At 36.7% G+C, this 19,801-nt stretch overlaps 1 protein-coding gene across 3 annotated transcripts in view; it reads left to right on the plus strand.

Annotated features, from left to right (window-relative positions):
• Nucleotides 1-11,852: 11,852 nt before the first annotated feature.
• Nucleotides 11,853-19,801, plus strand: part of LOC149534986 (NAD(P)-binding Rossmann-fold superfamily protein) — a 329,460-nt gene continuing 321,511 nt past the window's right edge. For all 3 annotated transcript variants that reach the window (XM_089807115.1, XM_089807117.1, XM_089807116.1), the window contains exons 1-3: nt 11,853-12,081; nt 14,988-15,056; nt 15,185-15,298. In XM_089807115.1, coding sequence (XP_089663241.1) covers nt 11,995-12,081; nt 14,988-15,056; nt 15,185-15,298 — 270 coding nt within the window. In that variant the 5' untranslated portion in view covers nt 11,853-11,994. The remainder of the gene's footprint in view (nt 12,082-14,987; nt 15,057-15,184; nt 15,299-19,801) is intronic.

Here is a 19,801-nt window from a genome sequence, read left to right on the forward strand (position 1 = left end):
GTATTTCCATTTTCCCATTTTGTTAAGTACCAGTTCCTCAATTTGCATTTTCTCTGCATCAGTCCTTGTCTCAAATCTCAATGCCTTGAAATTTGCGATGCCAGCTCCTTCTTCCAATGATTTGAGCCTTTGCTCGAATGTAGGTGCAGGATTGACCAATACAGGTTCCTGAATACCTTTTCTCGTCCTCCGAGTGAATACTGCAGTAGGCTGCTTCTTGGGCTTGGTAATGATTACCTTGCCTTTCTTCTTTGCCGGTTGCTCTTTTTCTGATTTTTTTTCTCCTTCTTCTTCTTCTTCACTTTCTTTATCTTCACCTTTTCCCTCAGTGAGCATAAGAGGACTCATTTCAGTTTTCAGTTTGGCCACTTTCCTCTTACCTTTGCTGATGGCCTGTGGAATTTTGATTTCCAGTTCAGTTCTGGCCTTTGCTTCATCATAAGTACCAAAAATTCGTTGCCTTGGGTCTACTGGCTCATTTACTAGTGCTTCAATGATATCCCTTGTTTCATCAATATTTACCTCATATGGAAGAGGTTTCACCCATGCAACTAGGGGTCTAACTGCCTGTGTGTACACTTTGTCACAGTCAACCATGAAACAGACATCATCCTTATATTTTTCAACAAGTTTTGGAGGTATTCTAAATCTGTTGTTCATCCTTTCCTTAAAATCTTCAAAATAATTATCCATTACTTTGTCAAAATTCATACCCATTTCTACTATGAATTCATTTATTTGATACAAAATTGGAGTATCTTTCCTCCATACAACTGCACCCTTAGATGGAAAGAATTTTTGTACATAGAAAAATAAACAAACTAGCAAAGAACCAAATTTACAAGGGTTTGTCTTTGCAGTCCTTATGCTTTCCATGTTTTTATTGAATTGTTTTAATAGCACATCAGCTAGGTCAAACTCCATATTTTTCTTTACAATTTTATATGCCAAATCTACAGCCTCGCAAGGTACACTATTCAGCCTGCTGGAACTATACAGTTTGTATGCAATAACATAAATACCAAATTTCAGTTCTATATCTGAAACTTTGTTGAGCTTTAAACCTCTGCCATCCCATTCAGCTTGGGTTTTCTTCTGTAACTCATCCCGTCCTAGGGTTTTGGTGGTTTTGGCTTTGCTGAGCATCGGGAGACCCGTGATTTTGTGAATCATCTTCTTGGTTATCAAAACTGGTTGTTCCAACCACAACTGACCATTATGCACTCGACTCAAGATATACCTCACCCATTTCACTTGGAAACTTCTTGGCAGATGCGGGATATGGGTTAAGCCTTTGGTTTCCAAATGTTTGAACTCAGGTTTTAGGGTTCCATCCACGCATAACTCGGCTAGGGTGCTATCCATATCTAGTGTCCCTATTTCTTGCACAGTACACTTGAAATGAGTACGAATATCATTGATTAGAAGTACCTTTGGAGGGATCTGCGATTGAGCTCCATGCGGGTCGAGTGATCCAGCGATGGCAGGAACAATTTTGAAATTGGGCGCCTTCCATTCGACTCCCTTCACAAGCATTTCATAACCTCTCTTCGCCTTGCTGCTGCTGGTGCTTGCGGAAGCCATTGCTGCTCGGTGAGTGAAAAGATTTCGTAAGAATACTTCGCTGGAAAATCTCTTCAAATCACTTGAACTCGCTTGAAAGCCCTCCTCTCTTTTTTTCGAATTTGTGGTGAAAAATGAGGTTGAAATCTGCCCTTTTGATGAAAAATTCGCTATTAATGTTCAGTACGTAGGTAGCTGCGATTGACAGACTGTCATCCACTAGTTAGGCTAAAACTTTGCAACTCGATGACCAAAAGAAAATAGGTTAAACCGCCCTTAACTCGGTAAGAGAAGAACCAACCATGCTCGGTAAGTGCAACTTGGTGAAAGAGGCCTTATTGCACCCGACTGAGCTCGGTAAGGTCATGTACCGACCATGATCCTGATGTATCTGAAATACTGATTTGATCATATTTTCATTCTAGGACTGCTTAGGATATTGCTTTGTAGATACAGTCCTGGTCTTATCCTGATGAGTCTTAATTGGAAATGGGAGAGTCACTCACTTCTTGAGTGACCATTCCATTACTTAGATTATCTGGCTCAGTAGACTTTGGAATCCATTGCTGCTTCATTTGCTTCCGAATATTGTCTACTTTGATTTTCTTCTCATCCTCGACTTTCTTTATGTTCATGCAGTTTTTAGATATATGACCAAGTTCTGTACATGTATAACATCTTACAGTGGTATCCCTTTTTCTTAGGTGATGCCTTGCACAGTTTATGCCAGTATGACCATATTCTCCACAATAATGACATCTGCACCAAGTGTTGTAGTCCCAACCAAATATTGCTTTGACAAGTTGTTCAGCTGGATTAAATGATTTGGATTTGCATTGTGATGCCTTATGACCTTGCTTTTGGCATTTGTGACATTTACCTTCAAATTTCGATTTCTTTTTGCATTCATTGGCTTTGTGTCCATGCTGATTGCAATTGTAGCACTTTCCATTAAATTTGCCTTTTCCACTGCTCCAACATCCGTTAGATGTATGACCTAACTTACCACAGTGGCTGCAAGTAGGTTTTTGATTCTTTTGAGTACCCTGTTTGGAGGATTCACCTTCTTCCTTGTATCCAAGGCCTGCTTTACCATTTTGTTTATGAAAGTTTTCTTCATTTTGCAGATTCAATTGATCCATGTCCTTTTGAGATTTTACCATTCTCTCATTGACTTGTTTTTCAGAGATTAGATCACTTTGTAAGCTTGCATTGATTTTTCTTTCAGTAATTAAGTCATTTCTCAAATTCTCATTCTCAGATCTCATATTCATAATTTCTTCATTTGCATTAGATAATTGAGTTACAAGATTTTCAAGCTGAGAGGATTGATTATTCCTTACCTCTAAGTCTTCGACTACCTTGTTCCTTTGCTCCAAGATTTCGCATAGCCTGATGGACTGGATTCCTTGTTCCCTTTTGAGCTTTCTTACTTCTTCCTGCAGAGATCCATTCTTTTCTAAAAGTTCTTTGATTGCTTTGTCAGCTTCATCTGAACTATTTGATGGTGAGAGATCTTCAATCTTTTCTTCAACATACTGATGGTCATTCATTTGCTTTGCAAGTTCTTTTCTTCTTTTCAAGGATTGTGAAAGATGCTCTTTTGCTTCATTGAGTTGAGCCATGGCCATTTTCAGATCTAGCTTTTCATTCTCAATAGTTTTGTTAAGTCTGAATATCTCCGTTGTCCTTGATCTTTGCTCAAGCTGTGAAACTTTTATCTCGAGAACCTTATAGCTCTGATACCAATTGTTGGAAATATTTCAAGATATGACAAGTTACTGAGAGGGGAGGGGTGAATCAGTAACTTCTAAAATTTCAACAATAAAACTGCATACTGATATATTCATCATTCATCCAGGTAACCTACTATAAGCATGAAACAAAATCATTTGGAACACTTGAACACACAGATTTGGTGACCCAGAAACCTTCCAAATAGAAAGTAAAACTGGGGTGGGGATGAAACCCACAAGCTTCGTTACTGCAGTATGAAGTTGGCCGGTTAAGGCTTACAATGACCACTTCTGGTGATCTGCCTTGTTAGGAGCACAAAGGATTGCTAGATCCACCTTGTTAGAGGATTTCCAAACATACAATAAAGTATGCACTCTGTTAGGAGATTTACAAAAGACTGTTAAGTCTACCTTGTTAAAGGATTTACAAAAACTGATTCACCTGTTAGAATGAAACAGTGGATCTGATTACAACTGATTGCTGATAAGATCCGCTATGCTCTGATTCACCTTGATGTGATAGATAAAACTTTTCTGCTCCAAAATTCGACCTTGCTGAATATCTTCACAACTCAGCACACATACTTTCGCACGCATGTATTTCTTTCACACTTTCGCAGTTTCATTAATTACAATTTCTATTGCCATTGCAATTGCTTTTCATCTCATTTCTTACTCCCTTTCATCTAAATGATACAATACATTACATATATATACCATCCAAATAAACAATACATGCAAGGTCGGCCAAAACAACAAGTGCAAATCTCTATACAAAGTCGGCCCAAGGTAAAAACTCGGGTTCACTGAACTGACTCGGTGTCCTTCTGATACTCGGCGTCCACTGCATTACTCGGCATCGTCATGCACTCGGTAGAAGTGAAGGCATGGTTCATACTAAACACTTCGAGTAGTTCTGAACTCGGTAACCACTGGAGACTCGGTAGAAGAGATGTCACTCGGTGAATACTTCTATCTGAACTGTAGCTCGGTGATCAAAGGAAACACTTGATAGAACCTTGTGACTCGGTGATAGTTAGTTTCCTTGATATCCGTCTGAGCTCGGTAAAAAATTAATTTCCTTGACAACCTCAGGAGCTCGGTTATCACGAAGTTCTCGGTCAATACTAAGTACATCTTCACTCGGTAAAATTGATTCCTTTCTTTACCTCGAATACTCGGTAAACACTAGCTGCTTTTGTTCACCTTGATCACTCGGTAAACACTGACTTCTTTGTTCACCTTGATCACTCGGTAAACTCTGATAACTAGGTAAGGCTTGGCTTCCGGTGAGAGCTCGGTAAGCATTCAGAATCCAATAAGTGTTGTAACTAATGACAAAAATGTATCATAATGCCAACAACAACTTTTAATTTACTTCTAGGCTTTATAAAGCCATCAAATAATCCTATAACAAAATGTTCTAGCCATGGAAAGCTCACCTCCCAGCCTAGGCCTTTACAAGGCCACCTATGAGCTAGGAGAATCAAAGACCAAACTAGGGTTCCACTTACATAGCCAATAAAACTCAAGAGACACCACACCTTTTTTCCAAGCTTCATAAAATACCTTCAATGGTCATTAATGGTTTGATGACAAACATCTCAATGACAAGAAAGCCACATCTATCATTACGACACATTTTCCATCACAAGACAACAAAATACACAATGCCATCACATAACAACCCTTAAATCCTTATGTCCCCCAACAAGGCATGCTTGCCTAGCACTCCCCTTATGCCCCTCATTCGTAAAGTGGCACAAGAAGCCCATACATCCTTGTTGCACCCCTCTCCTCCTTGAGAAGAGACTCTATAGTCAAAAAAATAACCTCCCTTCACCCTTAAGGCCATCTATATCTCCCAAGGAAGAGATGAGCCTTGATACTCCCATAACAACATAATGGACGAAGGAATAAAATATCTATAACAAAAAAAAAATCTTTTCACACAACATCTTCTCAAGTAAACAACAATGCACGAACAACATTTCACAATACCATTTTGCACAAGAACATGAAATACACAAGATGAGAGGGAGACACACCTTGGTCCAAGATTTGGCAAGATAGTTGTTGAAGATCCCCCTTCCAAGACCTCCTAGAAACAATTTGAACTCCTAGAATGTCTCCAAAGTTGGAAAGTGGGTAATTGATTTTCCAACCATAAAGAAACCCACTAAAAGGGCTCTACACAATTTTGATGATCCTCTTTTTGAAAGTGTGTGCTCCTATTGGCCACTCTTCCCAAACCCTTACAAGTTCTATGCTTGGAAACTAAAAAGGTGGCTTTCGAAAAGGGAATAGGTCTTTGCACAAAAATGGAAGGTTTCCTAACCAAGGTCATGCTTCCAAAAGTTAATTTTCGTCCATCTTAGAAAACCAACATTTGGATGGCATCCCAAGTCAACTAAAGGTTGTCCTATGGATAAAATTGACCCTTACCCATAGGTATACCAAGTGGGCTTGCTAAAAGAGGTCTAACTCAACTCTAGGTGCTCATATGACCCTCTCAAAACCCACCTAGAGTTTACATACAAATTTCAAGAGATTTGACCCATCCTAAGGTTGTCTAACCAAGTGGGTCATATAGGAAGTCCAATAGCTTACTATGGTCAAGGTAGGTTGGCATGTTTTTTAGGTGGACATGTCATACCTACACATTACATGTGTCAAGTGACACCACAAATACATATTACAACACACATGACATTGTCCACCTAAAAATTACACATTTACAAATAACAAAAAATAATAACACTCATACAACAACACATTTATGAATAAAGCACTATTACAAATGATATTTTGTCTCTCACTAGATGCAACCTTGGTTGACTATTTCACATAAGTTTGGTTCTAATTATTTGAATTAATTCCATGGACTTTACTGCACATCTCAATACAAATATTAGTAGCCCAAAATATCTCATATATGTAACTACACAAAATTCATAACATCATATAATTTAATACCCATTCAACTAACCAAAAATACAATATCATAGAAGAACCCCAACTAAAATCACCATTTTCATAAACATCTCATATAACCATTTTGTTCATCACAAATCATATAATTTCAGTTCATTTAATCGCAATAAATTCCCTAAAATTATCATCATGATATAATCGTTGAAGACCAGGTGAATAACCATAAAATCATATAACTCTACTGTTTAAGAATGCATGAAAATAATGTTATCATAAGTGAAATAGCTAACATAATGTAAAAGTATCACATCCTAAGAGATCAATATAGTCTAAAAATCCATAAAATATAATATAATGTATCAATTACTGAATCTGGAATGAAAATGTACCAAGCGCTATGACGAGCTCAAGGTGCGGCCTCACACCACATAATATCCTTTCAAACTATTTAACCATCATGAAATCACTTAAACTATTCAATCATTGTCAATGGGTAAGCATATTAAAATCGGGTGCATAATTCATAAACAAATACTTAAGCTAACTAGTTAGGATGCAAGCACAAGTACAACATAGTTTGATAGTCAACCATCAGATGAGAGCGCTAAATCTTCTTATTGCTCATATAGACTAATCATAAGCATCAACCTAGCAATTTACCACCTTGCAATAAATATCCTCATAACATGACTAACATAATGATTCACTTGACAAATCAAACATCATACTTAATTTTGATCATGAAAACACTTATTGTCCTAATATGATCACCATCTACAATTTCTTAATAATACTTTCATGCCCGAGAGACCATATGCCCATACATGAAGGTAAACATCATTTAGGCACATTTGATCACCATATGCTTTTTATTCGTGACTCATAGAATGGAATACATTAACACCTATCTAAGGCAACTCCCACATGAACTTGCATGTACATATAAATAACTTTTGAGCATTTGATATCTAAATTATATCATGTTTGATTCTCATCATATTACAGGTTTTAATTGTCATTTTCTAATAAATTTATATAAAGATAAATTATTTAAGCTAACTATTCACAATGCATGCATAATGTAGGAGAAAATATCATTTTAGCGTATAACATTTGAATTTAATCCACTCACAACCATGAATACACTCGTAAACATATACCACTTATTACAATTTGACAAGATGAATTCCACATGGATTACCTATAGAGTCAAGTATATAGAGGAATTTATTTAGTTACATACATCCGTCATAGTATCATTTATAATTTATATAGAGTTCAATAGTCCTATTGCATTATCATAGTAATCACATAAATTAACAAATCACCATGTATGCATAAGTTTATTATAGAATCCTCGTCATAGGTATAGGAGTTAACATATAAAGAATATCAAGTCTTTAGCTTATGGAGTCTAAACATATCGATCTAGTATTGTCCAAGTAAGATAACTAATAATGAAATTAAATGAAAAGTTATATCACACTAATTGGGTTCTCATGATTCTACAATTGATGAGGAGAATAACATACAAGAATCCTTGAAATCCCCTAAATGCAAAGTACATCAATCCTCTACATGGAGCAACATTATGCAATTTCACAACAATATTCTCTAGGAGGGTCATCTCCTATTTCTCAAATGAAATGTCTCATCTCACATACTTAATCTATCTAACCCTCTAAAAAGGAACACGATAGTAAGGCTAGGTTTTTTTAATAAAGTGCATAAGAGAAGGGGTCTTACATCTTCAAGCTTTGCAACACCTAGGTGGGTGAACCTACACCTTAACCTTTCAAACTAGTTGAAGGCTTTTTATTATATACTTTTTATGGGAAACTTGGGTGTTTCTTCTTGGAATGACAAGTAGTTCACAAGACAAATCAAGATTGAAAAACTGCATATTGCTTTGGAATGATTTAAAGGTACAATTAGAAATATGAATGGACATGATTTAATGATATGCAAAAGAATAAGATAACAAACTTCACCAACTACAGAGGTATATCAACTTAAATGAAATAGGCAAGACCAACAATCTATCCAATTGTGGGCAAATAGAGTAAAGCTTACATGGACTTGATATCATCAAATTATTTGGAGACAGTGTGCACAACCATCAACTTCTAAACAAAGAACTTTAAATATAAACCCCAGTCTAAATGTACATTTAGCTTCAACCAAAGAAGTCCAATTAGACAAAGCAAGAATTGGATGCAAACTTTGATGATCAAGAGCATATATCAAATTCAATCCATCAAACAACAATAATGAATCCAAGAGGACAATATTGAATACAAGTTATTGAACATCAATTTTCCCAAACTACAATGAAAATAGAGTTTTTACATTAATGAATAAAAAAACTAACTAAGCATTCAATAAACCAATTAGTTGCTACATTTATGAATAAATAAAACAAACATGAAAACAAAATGCAAACCAAGTATGATAAGCACAAAAGTGGCCTTCTCGATATTTGGATGTGTCCAATAAAGATGGTATATATGCTCAATTACCTATGCTTAAGCTTCAAAGATTCAACAATGGTAGGTGATAATAGAAACTAAGTATGGATTTGTGGAAGATTTTAGCATTATAATAGAAATTTAGTGAGATTTAGCTCTGAGATTGCCATCATTACATTAACATATGAAGCTAGATGAATTGTGAAGGGAGAAGGATCCAATTTATAGGCCAAGGGTGAAGGAAATGGATGGCCCAGATGCAAAATTGAGGGGTTGTCAGGGATGGATAGGATGTAAGAAAATGGGAGCACATGGATTGTTCTTTCTCACAAGTAATAGTCTTGTGACACTTGTCACAAGGGTAGTGAGTGTGAGGGGATCAAGGTTTTAGAAGGAATGTGGCAATTTTGGAGAACATGAGGGGATAATTGAGTTATTAGGGGGATGGGCATGTAGGAGATGTGTAAGGAGCATTTAAGGTTGACATTTAAGGCAATTATGTGAGAGTGTAAGGGGTGTGAGTGATGAGACATGTGAGTGGGTGGACTTTGGTTTGGGTTAGGAAGTTTTAATCCATGCTTGAAGATGTGTAAATATTTAGGGAGGTGATTAGGCTTAGATAAGTGGCTAATTAGGATGACAAGTGGGCTTTTAAGAAAAATGCAAGTGGATGGATAAATTAATTGAGTTTAATTAGCTAATGAAATGAGTTAGTATGAGTGCATGAATTAGGTTGAGTTAGAACTACTAGGTCAAGATTGGGTTAAGGGTTAGGCTAAGGTTTAGGGGTTTTGATTAATTGAATTATTTAATTGAAAGAAAAAAATTAGAATTAAATAAAATAGATTTGTGCAATTATTCAATTCAAGAGAATATAGATATAATTAATAAATCAAACTATTGATTGTCATTTGATTATTAACTAGACTATAGTCAATTAATTTAATTAATTAATTGAAGAATAGCATAAATTAATCAAATATTAAGTACTTAATTAATAGTGCCTTAATAAATGATTGAATAAGATTTCTTAGTTATGTTATCATATTTAAGCATCTAAAGTAAGTATTGGAAATAGTGCAATCTTAACAAGGAGAATCCTACATGCCAAAAAATAGCCACTTGTGCTTCCACGTATTCTTCTGCCATTTGCAATTGTTAATGGAACTTTCCCAATAGTTATAATCTTGTTAGTACCCCCAAACAAATGAATGAAGGATTTTAATAACGTCCATGAGGCCAAAGCAACCTATGGGTCCCGCCTGCTAACTACAACCTAATCTAGCTGTAACTCTTTGACTAATTCTTTTCTGCTTTGATTCACGTTGATGATCAATTTTGCGATCTTGTATAATTGTTTTTCCTTGAAGAGGTGGCTCAACTTGCTGTTTTCTAATATCTCTGAGTACCTGGATTTGATGTTGCTATACTTTGGGCATTCCATGACAAAGTGATGTTCTGTTTCAATGGCTCCCATGTCACAGAATAAGCAGGTCCTATCTTCCCACTCCTCTTTTGGCACTCTCCATCTACTCGTCTCACATCTTAGATTGTAAGAGCTAGTCTTAAGTTGGGCTATGAGCATTTTGGCCTTCCATTTGGTATCCGCACCTAAATACGCTTTTTCCTCATGACAAGTGTTGGGGAAAAATTCTTAAACATAGTGGAACTTTTTTCTGCCCGTGTGCCTTGTCGACATGATGCTACAGAATCTCTCTCAGACAAACTTCTTGATTTCTTCAGTATTATTCGGGCAGCTATGGATGGTGATGTCCCACTTTTGCATCCATTTGTTGTTTTGTTTCATCCATGTGTTTTTTCTCCTTTCGAGTCTTTCCTCCATGATTAGCTTTAGCCAGAGATGATTTCCCATTCCTTGGGTTTTCTTTAAGTAACATATCAGCCATACTGTTGCATCCACTTCTAGGGGAAAGGCACCCACTTCAGCTAATAATATCTCATAAGGCACTATGGTTTTAATTCTCAGGTTGCTAGTAATAAGGTGTTTTTGTATCCTTTCCACCTATCTCCATTTTTGATCTGACAAGCTGTTGCCCCAAATTTCACACCCATATAGAACTACAGGAGTGACAAGCAGCCCAAAAAGCATTTTTTTGTCTTCCAATCCCATAGTTCAACATTCCTACACTTATTCTGTAATGAATATAATGCCTTCCAACCCCCTTGAACCCTTTTAGATCTGCATGTTTCCCAGTTGAGTTTGTTCTGAAAGTCAATTGCCAAGTACTTGTATTTGCTCACAATCTCAAGAGGGTTATCCTCAAAGAGAAAAGTGTCCAAGGGTCTCTTGTTTCTCTTAGTGAGAAGATCATAACTTTGGTTTTGGTGGTGTTAACTTCCATCCCCACCTTCTGACAAAAGCTTTCTAACGCCTTCAAGTGTTCTCGCAACCCATCAACTGTCTTGGTAAGAATAATGATGCCATCCACATATAACAATAATTCTATCACATATCCAGCCAACTGAACTCTCTCGCTATTGTCTCTGTTCAACCATGCTTCTAGTTTGTCAATGTAGAGACCAACCAAGGTTGGAGATAGTGGGCATCCTTGTCTGACCCCTATATTGCTGCTAAAACATTTTGATAACCCATCTGTAGTTATGATTTTGGCTGTGACCCGTTCATATAGTGTGTACACAGCTGCCCTTAGTGCCATAGGGATTTCTAGCTCTTCCATTCATTTCCAAATTTTTTCACACAGTACTATGTCGAAGGCTTTTTTGAAATCCACAAAACAACAAAAAGCCTCTCCTCTTGGGGTGTTTGAAAATTTCTCAACTAAGCATCTGAGAGTCATCTCGTGATTGATAGTGGAGTGTTTCGGTCTAAAGCTTGCTTGTCCGAACTAAAGTAAGCCTAGGAACTTATCCGAGAAAGGAGCTGGTGTAAGATTGACAATTCTACTGAGCCCTTCACCTTAAAACTAATTATCTCATATTTTCTTTAATAATGTTAAATATTTAATTATTTCAGAACATTAATTATTTTATCTGATTATACGCATTTATGTATATAGTAAATTGAAGGAAAACATAAATATACAGCGGGAGGGAACAATGTGACAAGACACCCAGACGTGGAAACCGCGTGTAAACCCTACAAGAGGCCAAACGTGAATGGTCCGAGGTTACCAGATATTCAGTCAAAAACTAAACAATTTCATCAAACACGGTACCTTCGGGGCGTGAAGAAAACATTTTCATCATACACGGTGCTCAAAGCAGTTGGCGATCGCACAGGAGGGAAGGCGAAGCAATAGTAGATACAAGTTATGGAGCAGGAAGTGAAAGGGCTGGTGGATGCTGTGGAAGCTCTTAAAGCCTCATTACCTGCATCGTTTCAACCTCAACTTGATAATGTAACAGTCATTACTATTAAATATTTTCAAGAGGCTTTGCATATGTAATAGATACTGCATTTTCACACCAGATAGCATGCTTGCGAAACATGCTCGAAGTAGCGAAGCAGATCAATTTCACTCTAATGTTGCATTTAATGAGATTCATATTTTTTTGTAGTCATCTGCTCATTCTACGAGCTTTCGTGCTTTCTCATAGATGTTCAACTTAGCTGATTCACGATCAATACCAGAATTGCGAAAAACATTTAATAAAACAATTCAACAATAGTCATGCCAATGCATTTCAAAATTTTGGTTATTTCAACAAATCTATATTTTCTTTAAGCTTGGGGTAATTATATGTTCTTGAGCCTCTTTATAAATATCGTTTTCTCTCCAGATTTATCTTTGAAGCTAAACATGCATTTGCTACTTATATACTGACAGAACTAATGACTAATGAGAAATGCAATGAGACAGGAGATTTTATTTCTATTTCATTGAAATTATAAAACGTGGGATTGGTACTCAGTGATATGATATGATATGATAGATTTTAATGACGTCCATAAGGCTAAAGTAGTCTATGGGACTTACACGATCACCCCCACAAGGCAGGAGCGGAACTAATCTAGCTACAAAGTTTTGATTAACTTGTCTCTCCTTCTCTGAAATTTGATAATCAGAGCCGCTGTTCTCTTCACTTCATCTTCTTCGAATAAGTAGTTGAAGTCCCTGATCTGTAATATCTCTGTATAACCAGATCTGATGTCACTGTATGCCAAGCAATCCTTGACAAAGTGCTGCTCCGTCTCTACTGCTCACCTATTGCAGAATAAACACGTTCTGTCCGCTCACTCTTCCTTTGGAACTTGCCATCTACCAATTTCACATCGCGGCCAATGTGAACTAGTTCTGAGTTGTGCCATCAACATTTTTGCTCTCCAATTAATAGGTGCTCTTATATAGGCCTTTTCATCGTGGCTAGAAGTGGGGTTAAATTCTTTAATGTAATAAGATTTTTTCCGCCCTATGTGCCTTGTCCATAAAATATTGCAAAATTTTTCCATGACAAACTTCTTTGTTTTATTAATGCTATCCGGGCAAGTATGGATGTTGATATCCCATTTTCACATCCATTTGTCATTTTGCTTCATCCATGTGCTTTTTCGCTTGACAAGGTTTTCATCGACGACTAGCTTGGGCCAGCGATGTGTTTCTAGACCTTGGGTTTTCTTTAAATAGCTTAGCATCCGGACCAATGCGACGACTTCTAATGGAAAGGAACCCACCTCCGCCAATAAGATCTCATACGACACTGTGGCCTTGACTTTGAGATTGCATGTTATTTTTGAATTCTTTTTACTTGTCGCCATTTCTATTCAGACATACTACCGCCCCACACTTCACATCCGTATAAAATAACCGGAGTGACTAGCAAACCAAAAAGAGTTTTAATGGTCGTCCAATCCCATAATTTTGCGTTCTTGCACTTTTTTTGTAGAGAATATAACGCCTTCCAGCCCCCTTGAATCCTTTTTGATCTGCATGTATCCCAATTGAGTTTGTTATGAAAATCTATGCCCAAGTATTTGTACTCCTCCACAATCTCAAGAGGGTTACCCTCAAATAGGAACTCGTTTTGTATGCCCCTATTCTTCTTTAGTGAGAAGATCATAACTTTGATTTTGCTAGTGTTCACTTGCATTCCCACTTCATGGCAAAAACTTTCTAGTGCTTTCAAGTGTTCTTTCAAACCTTTAGCCGTTCTAGCAAGTATGATGAGATCGTCTGCATATAAGAGCAATCTTATTACAAAGTGGGCCAGCTATACCCCTTCACCATTGGTCTTGTTTATCCATTCTTCTAACTTGTCAATATAGAGCCTGAATAATGTTGGAGATCAGTGCAATTGTTGAATTTCGAATGCTTCTCAATAGTTATATCAACAATCCCTTCGCGAGTGCAACTTACTAGAGAACTTTGCAACATTTTTTTTTTGGAAATGCCTTTATTAAGGAGCAATAACTGAAATAAATTTTAGATCACTCTATACACACACAAAACGAGAACCAAAACTAAGAAGTGGACGTGTAATGATCAGGCCAATTCGAATACAGATGTTTCTTTCTACTCTTCAATTTTTCTACACAATTCTTACAATGCTCTTCAGCCTATATGATATTTAAGTGTGCAAGTTTTATTCTTTCTTAAGCTGCATCATTACCTGAAATATTATCCATCCTATTTAAATTTCTCCTTATCAAGATTTTGACTAGATTTACAGGACTCAGACATGGGAATGCTTTATGAAGCCAAAGGGTAAGTGTATCTTACTATTTATCAAAAAATCAGCCATAAATTTTTTGTAGACAAGTGAATAAAATATTGAAAATTATGATTGCTGTATGAATCTAAAATATGCCAAGAGCGTATTAGATTTTTTCAAGTACTGATCCAAGATTTCTTCCTGGCTTTGTCAAGTTTTCATAATTTCCCCATGTGTCAAGCCTAGTATTCTTCAATTGTTATCAATTGATAAATAGGAGATTTTTTCCACAAGTAGTCAAATTGTCATATTGCTATCAAGATTCAAGTGAGTAGTTTTTTGAGTCAAACTCATTGACCCATGTTTTGACAAGTATCACCAAGTTTGAACAATTAATGATGAGATTGATTAACTCCCATTCACTGGACAATATTGTGTGTGAGCCAACACATTTAAAACTGACTATTTATTATTTCTTGTACATGAATCTGCTGGATGACTTTGTTTTATTCGAGAAGCTTACCAAGCATTTTGCATTTTAGATTATACATTTTATGTTCTTTACTTTCTGAAGTCCTCAAAACCCTATTTTGTGTCTTGGATAGCAAGATCTAACGATTATTTTCCTTATTTTGTTAAACAATTTACTATGCAGTTGCAACAACATGTGGATCATATTGCATGTACGGTGAAGGGTTCAACTATGAGACGTCCAAAAATAAAGGTTGTAGCTTCATGAGCTTAATCTCAATGGGGAAAAAATGTTTCCTTTCTATTTTGTCTGAAATCGTGTTTACTGCATCTTTATTAATATTTCAATATGATTCATGCCTTGCCTCATATGGTATCTAGGATATGAGCTCTGAAGTAATTGACTCCAATCCTTATAGTAGACTAATGGCATTGAAGCGGATGGGTATTGTGGAGAATTTTGAAAGGATTCGAGAATTCTCAGTTGCTATCGTTGTATGTGCCATCTCACTCTTCTAAGAATGTGTTTTGTTTGTATAATCAGCACTACTTAATGGTCATCAACAAAATATATTTTAAATAGTCAATTGCAATTCTTATATTTCAAAGAGAATTATTTGTACATAACCATAATCCGTATTTTATACTGTAATAATCAGTTAACTTATTGTTATAAGAGTTTACCAGGAAATTGAATATATCAATAAGACATTTTCCAAAATGATGGGCTGGTTTTGGCTACATGTGTGGTTTTGGTAGCATGTGTATCTTTTGGAACTGCAAGCATTTAATTCTATTTAACTTCAAATATTGGCTATTCTTGTATTGTTGGGAGTTTCCAGTAAGGAATCTTGATCTCCTTTTTTTCAATCTTCACCTTATGGTTATGCACTTGTTTTAGTATTCATTCCTGTAGGTGGATGCTAAGATTCATTTTTTGCATTTTCTGGTCTTATATTTATTACAGGACTGATCTGCATGGATCTTTAAGTTTTTGTAGACATCCTAAACCTACCCTAGTAGTTTTAGACCTGGACTTCAGCAACAAACCCACGCACCTAAGGCTAAAATGCTAGTGTTTTAGATATTCATTAACTGGAAATCTTGGTGTCTTACCCTAAATCATAGTACCCTAAAATGTTTTCAAATGGGTATGTTGATCTAGGCATGAAATGAACCCTTCAACATTATCATTTGAAGTGACACTTTTTGAGACCCTTCAAATGTGTTGCTTGGCTGCTGCTCTCCTACAGCTGGGCACAAGAAATCAGTTTTTGTCTTACAACTGAGCACAAGATCATTTTTTGTTTTTATTATTTTTGTCCTGTAGCCAAGCACCAAGAACTGTTTTAAGTAGTTTTAGTTTAGTTTCTCTTCATTCCTGCTTGAGTGCTACACACGTTAAGCTTTTATAGCTTGTGGTATACTAGATGGATTCTAAATTCATGAAAATAAGCTATTATGTTTCTGAATTTAAACACTTTGTCTTTTGTTTTATTTAGCTTTCTGCTTCAGTTTTTTCCTCCCCTGGCTAAAAGTCTATTCTGCCAAATTTGGTGCTTCAACTGACTTAGTTGGGTTTAAAAATTCTGTTAGTCTGAAAACTATATCTCGGCACATAACCTAGCAGTGAAAAGTTCTATAATACAGAAGATGTTTCATATTATTGAGTGGAATTTGAATATGTCTTAGGAACATAACTTAGCCAACAAAAGTATATAATACAGAAGGGGTATGACATTTGAGTGTAATTCAGTTTCAGTTTAGTGAATGACAAATTTAATATTTATATTAGTATTTTCAGTGCTGTGTATTTATGAGTTATTGCACTCAAGTTTGCAGCTACGATTGCCTTTTTGAATGCAGGATCTGCTTAGCAGGGTATGAAAATTAACATGATATCAGAGTACATTAACTGAATCTTTTAAGTTCATGTAGGGAGTGTAGTACTACATATGGGATGCAGCTGTCAAAGGATTTTAGAGCCCTACATTCAATGACTCAAGTGACTCAAACTTGTGAGAGGTTGTAGGGTGTGATGCTCTGAACACACTAATGAATGGAGTATTTATCTGTTGTACTTTTTCATAGATTTCTGTTCTATCTGGTTTCAACTTGCTTCAGAAGTTGCAGTCATTACTTATCTCAGTCTTAGAGGGTGTGCGTTTACCGTATAGGGTAAAAAGATCAACACATGTAGCATAACACGATTCAACGTAGAACTGATACTTTATTCATATATGCACTTACTGATTACAATCTGAATACAATGACTGCAATGATCACAATGATGATTCCAAAGTCTATCTCGGACATGTACATATACCTTTCTGAAGGGGTGACTCAAGTGTCACGTGCCTGTTCGGATACTATTCTACCCGTCGGCTACACTATACATTTTACCGACAACATCATCCCCCCCAAAAGAAAAGTTGTCTCCGGACAATGATACAACAAAATTCAAAATAAACAAGATACATCAGCGCATAAATACTAGACAGAGGGATGTGTCCCTAGCGTAGTGGCCGTCCGCACCCTCAACTCGTTTAGCTCCACCCGTAGCTTGTAGACCCGTTCTTTCCTAATCTTTAGTTCTGCTTCTGCTTCCATCTGAAGCTCTAGGGTTGACTGCATCATCTCTCCGACTTCTCCCAACTCCTCCTTCTTCTCTATTGCCAACTGTTCTTTTTCTACTGCCAATTGACTCTGTCTGACTAACAGGGCTGCCCTCTCGGATTGTCAAGCCGCCCTCTCAGATTCCCAGGCTACCCTTTCTGAAGCTAACCTGGCAGCTGACTCCTCCCGAGCTCTCTCAGTTGCTACCTAATCCGCTTGACTCCTCTGAAGTGTGTAATACGCCTCCCTGTGTAACTTCACTATCTCATGAGTTAGAGCCTCTACCCGGCTCTCCATACCAGGATCTCTCGTCATGGCCTAGTCCTACTGCATCTCCGCAGTCTCCACATCCGGCCATCCCCTCTCCTCAAAACAAACTGTAAAGGCAGCTTGACATCCGAACTTCATAAAGGATATGACTCCCTCTAGCTCCTTCACCACTGACTCCAATGCCATGTAGTATAACACGATTCAACGTAGAACTGATACTTTATTCATATATGCACTTACTGATTACAATCCGAATACAATGAGTCAATGATCACAATGATGATTCCAAAGTCCATCTCGGATGTGTACATATACCTTTCCGAAGGGGTGACTCAAGTGTCACGCACCCGTTCGGATACTATTCTACTCGTCAGCTACACTATACATTTTACCGACAACAGTGTGACGGTTAAAGGTTACTTCTTACTCTACACTTTGAAAGTGTAGATTGCAAATGCTATTGTACAAAATTGATTAACCTTTTGTGGAGGCTAAGATTGCATCTCCTAGTAATCTTTTTTCAATTGATTGAACATAACAAAAAGTGGGCTAAGGCTAAGAAAATTATCCTAGATTTGGTGAAAGACCATTTGGTCACTCATATTGCAGATTATGAAGATAATTTAACAACTAGATCAACTTGTTGCTACAGCGGCAAAGGTCAATGATGATGAGTTGCTGTCCACAGTTGCAAATGAACTCTTATCTTGGGATCCATTTGTTCAATCTGTTTGTTGTTGTTAGATGCTTACCATTTTTGCGAAGCTTTGGGTTGATTTTATGCAGTATTAGAATGTACCTTTAGTTTCAACCATGATAGATTTCGAGCGCATGGCTGGTCTTGATGATCAACAATTTATTAGTAGACATTATGTCTAGAATAGTGATCTACTGTTAGCTAGAGGGAAATGAGAGGGTGGTCTTTATAGATTGATTACTAATTCATGTTACACACTGTTGGTTGACAGTTTGTTCCTCTTTAGATTTGATTCACTTTGACTCTTTTGTGCCCAATTTAATTTGAGAAACAGGCTGTAATCAACAGATGGGTTGGTGTATTGACCCTATCACCACCCTATTGAAGGGTACAACTCTCCTATGCAAAGATTTGCAACGAATTATGTTTTTAAGAGATCCTATTATGTTTTTAAGAGATCCTACTTCTAACTTTATGAGTGCTTTTAACCAGAGAACAAGAGAGGTGATTCCAAGCATCTTGTAGCCACAGGATACTCACTAAATTTACTGCTAACATACATCTATTTTAAGCAATACTACTACATGGAAGAGTAAACTAACAGAGATGCAAATGACAACCAGAGCAAATAGAGATATAATCAAAGATATGGCAACACTCAGATTGCCCAATATGCCAAGCTACAACAACGCTTAGATTATTTCAACTTGATGCTTCACCCTCAATTGCATTCCACTTCTAGAAATAGAGAAGAGAAAATGCAAACTATTCTGACAATGTAAAGAAATAAGGGAAAACAGAGATAGAATTGAAAGTGAGATTGACTCTTAGATTACTTGTACTGCCAAGACCGCAATAACACTCAAATTATCATCTCTCAACAGCTTCACTATCAATTGTATTCTAGTTCCATGCACAAAAATGAAAATTTCTAATCTAATGGAAGAACCAATTTCATACCAAAATTCACTGATCCTTCTATTAATTTTCGAAGTTACATATATAGGCCCTTTAGGTTTCGACCGTTACAAAATTTTATATTGGAGAAGAATGCCAGAAAAAAGGTGAGAGAGATGTGTCAAAATTTAGCTGAATAACAATTATAGGGAAGGAGCTGAAACGATTCAACTTCCATCAGCTTTTCTTGCTTGCTACCGACCTCGCCTTATGCCCCTTGATTGCATCAAATGCTATTCTGATTTCCTTGACACCTAGAATATACACATTGTCGGCTCTAACTACCCAATGATCATGATCTTCTGTAAGTTCTTCCACTGTGTCGACGTGGGACTGCAACTTTTCCGATGCCTTCATCAATGTGCTATCCATAGCATTCAGCTCCTCAATCTTCGAATTTTGATAGTTGGTTGGATTGATTGCTTCATCAGTGAAGCTCAGAAACTTTGTCTTCATGT

Source organism: Cupressus sempervirens, chromosome 10 (genome assembly GCF_028749045.1).
Source record: "Cupressus sempervirens isolate cs-2001-9-10 chromosome 10, ASM2874904v1, whole genome shotgun sequence".
NCBI lineage: Eukaryota > Viridiplantae > Streptophyta > Pinopsida > Cupressales > Cupressaceae > Cupressus > Cupressus sempervirens.